Source organism: Eimeria necatrix, genomic scaffold (assembly GCF_000499385.1).
Source record: "Eimeria necatrix Houghton genomic scaffold, Enh_scaff184, whole genome shotgun sequence".
Taxonomy (NCBI): Eukaryota; Apicomplexa; class Conoidasida; order Eucoccidiorida; family Eimeriidae; genus Eimeria; species Eimeria necatrix.
In genome coordinates, this window is record NW_013655067.1 from 26604 (window position 1) to 34103 (window position 7500).

At 51.4% G+C, this 7500-nt stretch overlaps 1 protein-coding gene across 1 annotated transcript in view; it reads right to left on the minus strand.

Annotated features, from left to right (window-relative positions):
• ENH_00023650 (fatty acid hydroxylase, putative) overlaps positions 1-1238 on the minus strand; it is a gene marked incomplete at both ends in the record, with an annotated part of 1792 nt that extends 554 nt beyond the window's left edge. The window contains 2 exons of the mRNA XM_013584612.1: positions 12-287; positions 481-1238. Of these exons, the coding sequence (XP_013440066.1) occupies positions 12-287; positions 481-1238 (1034 nt within the window). The remainder of the gene's footprint in view (positions 1-11; positions 288-480) is intronic.
• Positions 1239-7500: the final 6262 nt, after the last annotated feature.

Below are 7500 nucleotides of genomic sequence, written 5' to 3' on the forward strand. Positions count from 1 at the left end.
AAAAAACGCACCGGAGAGGGTCCATGGGGAGCATGTGGTGGACGGAGTGCAGCAGGAAGTGCAGCACGCGGACTGCGCCGCTGTCCGGGAGTTTGTCTTCGGGAAAATGAAACAAAAAACGATGCAAACAATACTCAACAAAAGTCCAAATAAAAAATCCAAAAAAAAGCATTCCGAGACTCCAAGGCCAGGGGTGGGCCTGGAAGGAGCAGCAGGCCAAGTAGCAGCACACGGGGCCCCACAGCAGCAGCACCTGCCACCACCGCGTCTTCGTCAGCGGCTCCAGCCTGCAGCAGCAGCAGCAGCAGCAGCAGCAGCAGCAGCAGCAGCTGCAGCAGCGGCGCGGACGGCGGCGCAGAAAGCAAGGCAGCAGCAGCAGCAGCAGCAGGAGCGGAACGCGCGCAAACGCCCCACACAGAAAAGCAGCAAACAAGCAGCAGCAGCAGCAGCAGCAGCAGCAGCAGCAGCAGCAGGACTTACTTGGGCCAAGGCAGCAAAGTGTAGACCTTGTCAGTGCACTGGGGAGTTTGGGAACAGTACTTGTAAAGGTCATGTCTCATGTAGTATATTTGAGGCACTAAGGGTTTAGAAAAGTCTATTAAAGTCTCGAGGTTAGGGGGGCCCCCCTGGGGGCCCCCATGGGGGCCCCCCTGGGGGCCCCCCGCGGGTTTGCTGCTGCCGTCGCTGCCCAGGGAGGTCTCGGACTCGTTGTCCGTGGTGGAGTCGTGTGCTGCTGCTGCTGCAGCAGCAGCAGCAGCAGGCTTGGCGGGCTTCTTCTTGCTGCTGGCCTTGCTGCTGCTGCTGCTGCTGCTGCTGCAGAGGCACGCAGAGCCCGCCCAGGCCTCGTAGAGCTCCCGCTGCTGCTCCAAAATGCCCACAGCCAACCCCCGCAGCTGCTGCAGCGCTCTGCTGCTGTGGCCAACTTCCTCGAAGGCCTCCGTGAGGTCTTTGCCGAAAAAAGGCTGCAGCAAATCATTTCCTCCGGGATGCATGAAGCCCTGGACGTCGAGGACGAGGCCCTTGTAGACCACCAGTTTGCTGCTGGCGTTTGCTGCTGCGGAGGCCTCCAGCTGCTGCTGCGACAGCAGCACGCCGTGCTGCGGGCACGCCGGGCAGCAGCCTGCTGCTGCTGCTGCTGCTGCTGCAGTGCCTGCTGCAGCAGCAGCGCCCGAGGCGCACAGGCCCTCCCCCGCAGAGGGGGCCAGGGGGGCCGGCTGGAGCACTGCAGCGTCCGACATGGGGGCGGATGGGCAAATGCGGCTGAGACGGAAAGACACGGAGAGGCGGGAGGAGCGGAAAGGCGCAGCAACAAGCAGGCCCTGGAAAAGAAAAGAAAAAAAGAAGAAAAGAAAAGAAAAAAGGAAAAGAAATGAAGCTCTGGAGCCGAAGTTCTCCCCAGAAACGCCGGCCGCGCGCAGTGTGCTCACAGCAGCACCGGCGACGCACAGCCTCGCTGCTCGCGAAGAGAAGTTCTCCGCGGCCCTTTTTCTTTGAAAGGAATTCGAAATGCAGAAAATAAAATGAAAGTCTCGAAGATCCAAACGAGGCGCACCCGCAGAGCAGAAACGAACGGCAAGTGTACAGACACCGCAGCCGCCAGCGGACACACGAAGAGCCAACCGAGCCAAATTCCAAACTACTTTGCAGCTACAAGATTAATTCGCCAAAAAGTCTCAATCTGAACTTTCTTCATTTGCAGAAACGCTTTTAAAAGACCTCCGGAGAGAGGAAGACACCCCAAACCTTCCTGCGCAGCAGCGACTCAGATGTGCGCGCACCTTTGCCCCGCGCCTCCCGCCTTGCGCTGCTCTCCGCCGCTTTATTGCAACAATTAGAACTTTAGATTTAATTAATTCGATTTCTTTTTGAACTGGAAAGGGAATTCCAGCGCGGATTTGGGGCGGCGGCGCGGCAGACACCCGCGAAGCTCCAGGGTCACCTTCCGCAACCTGGGCTCCTTGGCCGCCGTGCAACTCGCAGTTGGCCCCTTTTAATTAGTTTTTCGAAACGTAAAAAGCAAAAGGCAACTCCCAACAATTAACACAGCCCCTGGGGCTTTTTATTCTGCAGTTCGAGCCGCAAAAAAGGCCGTTTTGCCCGCCCCTGCACACTGCAGCCTCGCCACTCGCAGCAAGTTCAGCAGTGGCTACACCTCGCCTTGAGACACACAACCTGCAGCGCGAGGCCAACGCCTTCTCCTCCTGCAGGTGTCTTCTGGCTTTTCCCAACTCAAATAAGTGGCCGCCTCTTCGCCTGCGGCCCCCCGCCAGCAGCCCACAAACAGCACTTGTTTAAGACTTTTTAAACTCAACTCCCGGGGCAGTACCGCCTTCTAGAGGCCCCCCCTAAGCCCCCCCTCCGCAGGCCCAGCGGCCTGCAGTGTCTGTGCGCAGTTACGGCCAGCGACTCCCAGCCCGCGGCCAAACCCCCGCAGCCCACTTCTAACAGGGCCTTTTCCTTTGTGGGGAATAGCCGGAGACGCGCATGCAGCTAATGCTATTAATTTGTTTATTAGTAGTTAATGCACTTCGTCCAAATTTGGCGGATTCCCACTAGCTACTGCCGCGCTGCTTCCTGGCGGCCGCTGGCTTGAGCGCAAGCGGGGTGTTAGAAATTTAGTAAAAGCCAAAAGTAGATTTCCGTTGAAAGACGGCTCCACTCACGTGCAGTTTAGGGGGACTATCCGAGTGGCACTACAGAATTGGGTATTATTGTCAGAGAAGGAATGCCACAAGGGGGTTTTTCCGCCTACTCTCTCCGCCGAGTCCCCTTCTCTCGCGCATTTATTCTTTATGAAACTGTATTAACCATAGATGTAGATAAACTGCCCTCTATTCCATCTAATACATTAATAAAAATGGTGGAAAGACCGTTTTGTAATCCGTATCCACTGGAAATGATTCCAGTGCTCTGAAGCAGATTGTTGTCTGAACAACTCGGGCACTTACTTCCCCTTGTGCCAACTTATGTAAGACATTGCCTGAGCATCGAAGGCCCATAAATAAGGCCAAAGGTAAGCGTTTTATGGCATAATTTAGTAGCATATGTCTGGTAATGGCTTTTTCTATCATGCCTGCAAGGCAGCGAGCGTAAATAGCCCGTAAAGCCGCCCTACGTAAAGACATATGAGGCCCCCCTTAGCTGCCCCATCACACTCAAAGAAGTGTAAAGCTTTTTTACCCTACTACTTTATAGAGCTTGAACGCCCGGATGCAAACAGATTGTATACTGGATGAACTGAGCTCATAGCTGCAATGGGAAATCAAGCCCACTGGCTCTCTCATTCGGACTCCTTTATACTAGCAATATATATATATGTATATGTGTATATATATATATATATATCCGATATACGAACGAAAAAGGCCGTGTGAACCATATTTTGATGTCTACAAGCTTCATTAGTTTTCTTCGCCTCCAACGCTCTGCGAAAGGCAAGCCGCTAGAGAGTGTAGTGGAGCGCTGTTTTTGGAATTTACTCGGCTTTGAAGAGCTATGTACCTCGTTAAAAGTTAACAAATTTGGCCTGTTCCCTGTTTGCTCCGAAGCAGCAGTGGTCCCAGGGCAACATTTGGGGTGAAAAGAACTAAGGGGTTCCCACCCCAATATACAATCAGTGTGAAGAAGGAGCATTGCCCCCGACATTTTATGTCGAGAACAGTCCTCTGGGTCGCTTTTTGATGAACGTGAGATGACAGATTCCACAAAAGATTCTGCTGGAAAGCCTCTAAATCGCCATCCACAGGCCCATATATCAGAGTGCAAGCTCATGAAAAGTGTCTGCTGAGTCATGCTGAGTCATGACTATAGTGAGACTCGGTCCGCAATAATCCTTACAAGGTCTCTGTCTGAGATGTAGAAAATATTTTGAACACTGGAAGCTTTTACTAGCTTGCCAGAGCTAAATAGTTTGTTAGGATACCTTTGAACGTGAGCCACTTGACAGGCAAAAGTTGTTTGTTAGGGGAAGGGTGAAGACTATGTCGAGTTGGTTCACGGATCCTCCCCCACGGGGGTTCCGCTCTTGAATTATTTTGGAAAGCCTCAGCAGTGCTTGCAACTCTAATTGCTTCCCTGCATCTGGCTCAGACTTCCTCCGCTGAGCCTGCTGAATATGAGAACACTCTAATCCGATCCCTTTTTTATGACACTATACAATATCGTAGGGATGCGAAGGCAGCAGGCAACACCTAGTATACTGGATCACTGAGTGGAGGAATTGAGTTCCTAGCCAAAAAGGGATATTTGGAAAGCCAGAAAATTTTGGTGTTTTCAATTCCCCTAAATCGAGAACAGCCCATTGAACTCTCCAGGCACTACTTCGGGAACTCGCGGCGGGAGGAGGCACTGACTGAAACTTCGACTCGAGACACAGGCTGCAGGTAGATGGGTCTGCAACTTAAAGGCACTTTCTGAAAGCAATTCTTTTGTTACTCCTTCATTTTACGTTTCAAAGCCGAAACACATGCCATAGAGGAAGCCCATTTACCACAGGCTAAAGTCCAGCGAGGTCGCGGCCAGCCCGGATTCAACCTTATCGCTTTCCCGCCCAGGAACTCCTGCATGAAATTAATTCGTAAAGGCAAAGCAAATACTGAGTAACTTTTCAAGCCACCAGGTGAGGCGCGTTTCAGACGGGGTGGAGAATATTTACTGCCCCAAGATCACCCTGGCTATCACGCCGTGGCGTCCAGCGCAGCAGAAATTCGTATTTTCTGGCTTATAAAGCTTGCATTTATAGAAGCAGCAATTAACAAAATCTCACACTTAGCCAACCGCCTCGAAGACGCGGTTCCTTGGTGCTTTGCTTGGGAGCAAGATGAGCAAGAACTCAGTCAATAATGAACCTCCAGCCATCTAGCCCTTTTCTGCAGTCACGTAGCCACACAGCAACAGGCTTCCTCTCGGCGACAGCTGCCTTGCTTAGTGAGCTGCACAGATTTATTTCTATCTCCTCACTGTAAGTTCACGAAGAGAAAGTTGCCCACGAGGCCCTCGTTGCACTTCTCTTCCTGCTCATGTTCCGCAGCAAGGAGGATCGTTTCTCTCCTTCTTTGCCTCTCTCTTGTGGTAATGACCTTGTAGCCAACAGTGAGCGCCGTTTCGAAGGTGTTCTAGGAAACTTTGTCGGGGACAGGATACATCCAAGTCAACCCGCCATAATGCGGGCTGCGGTTTCACTTCAGTAAGTAAAAAGGAAGTACTCGTTATCTCCCTGCCCTTACTGTTAGGCCCCTTCTTAATAAATGTGCTTCTACGTGCATCTGGCCACGCTAGGTGCCCGCTCACTGGTGTGTCCCATTTGCCACAAAATATAGAAAGTTTGGCTAGCTCCCAAAGCATCCGGCAAGCTTCGCCCAGCTGTGGAGGACTGCAGCGCCACAGTGGATCCACAAGTTTGCCGTCGTTCAAGGACAAGACAGTACGTCCGTTGTGGTTAATTGCATGGCAAAGGGTGCAAAAAGTGCGCATCAAAGGACGTGAATTGACAATAATCGTCGACAGTTACTACCTTGGTACCCATGAGACTCTACCTCTCAGCTAGAGAGGAGCATGTTGAGTGTTTTTACTCGACTGGGCGAGGAAAGCAAGTCTGCCAAAGGACAGACAGACCAATACACCGGCATACGGACAACTAATACTCCACCGTCCTTGGCGCCAACAGTAGGGCAGGCCTGCGAGCAGGGGCGGTCGTGAAGCTCGGCAACATGGGTGCGGCAGTTTGCGCAAAAGAGTTTCTGCTTCCTAACTCAGGCGGAGCTTATACCTGCTTAGCTGAAGCATTCCAGCATGCGGACGAAAGACCCTTAGAAAGAGCGGCATTCACAAGTAAACAACGGAAGAAAAGCGAGGTATTGAAGTAAAGGGAATTTCGAGTCCAGCAAATTCAAAGCAGATAAGCAAAGCTTGCCGACACAGGCTGTTATAGGGGGGTTTCCACCCTCTTTGGAGGCCGCAAAAGAACAGCAGCTGCCTTTTAGCTTTCTCAGCTTTGGCTGGCAATTTTTAGTGTCTTGCGCCAGCTTAGAGAGCTTAGGAGAAAGATAAAAGTGCACCAGGCCGAGTTTGAAAGCCCCATATCTCAACGATTGATTCACGACAGCCTCCTTTCGCTGCGTTGGAGCCCGACTCCATCGTGTTACTACCAAATCACAGCCCTCACGAGAAGCAAAAGCCATCGGTAGGCAATAGGTGGGGAAACCAGATAAGAGAGAACACTCAGGGCCCAAATCAGAAGGAAGAAGAGAAAGGCAGTGGGTGTGAGGTTATGGAGTCTTGTAAGTATATGTTCCAGGCGCGGTACCCCGCAGCTCCTCAGCATATCAGTGTCACTAATCGTAGTGAATTTGTATCCTAATAGTTCTCTTGGTATCCCTTTTTGATTTAGCATCAGTTCCATTCTGTCGGATTTGCCACACCCTTCCACAATCTCGTACCTAAATTGCGCTGCGTAGTGGAGTGTGGACTAAGGGACCGCAGACGAGATCTCATCTGAACTTGAAAACAATTACGAAAAGTAAGGCAAAGGAAAGGGCAAGATAAAGATGATGAGCATGCCAATGCACCAGCTTATCGGAGTTCAAGCAGGAGACAAGCCGTGGATCTACTCGAGCAACGCACTCCGCTTAGGTTGCATGCTTCAGAGGCATGCAGATACAGAAAACATACAGGCCTTTTATCAAGCAGTGCTGCAGCTAAACAATCGGAGGACATGAAGCTACGGCGAAGCGCTCGTTACATTAGCACCCAGTGACACAATTTCGAGGCCTGCTAATTATGTGTTTCAGAGTCTTGCGTTCTTCAACTACTCGAGAACGAGCTACTGTACAAATGCAGTTGGCCGCGCATCCTGCTGGGCTCGCCAACTCAAGCCAGTCCACAGCTCACATGGATTAGCCCTTTTGCCCAGAGGTCCTAAACATGGAGTTCCCTACAGAGGCCAACAAAAAATACAGCTTTGTCTTTGACCTGCTGGGTTAGCCCTGGCTTTTGCGTAAATTGCGCTTAGGAACGCCCAGCTTTTGAACACCATCCATGGACAAAATGTCTACTTATATTTTACTTTGATACCAATCAACTTGCCAAGTGGGTTAAAGCTGAGTTAAGCGCAGCCAAGCAGGCGCTGTAGAGAACACTGTAATATTGCTCACATATTTAGGCAGCTATAGACGAACTGTACGCAGATACAAAATGCTGGGCAGCCCAAAATGTGACTACCATTCGTTACTGAGTGAGGTTAATTGAGCCACAGCCCAACTGAGCCTCAGAGACTTTAGAAGGCTGTCCAGTCATAAGCAACCGAGCCCGATGGCCAATTGAGCCTTTTCCCATGGGGAGCACCTTTTATACTTCTGCGGTCGGGACTCCGTAGCAACACGCGCTGGCCGGTGCACGGGCTTATCTCTCCCGAGTCTTGTAGTACAATGAACAACAAGTGGACACTGTTCTGGGCTTAAGCCACTAAGAAATATAGTCTGGTGGCCTTGTTCTGTCCACTGG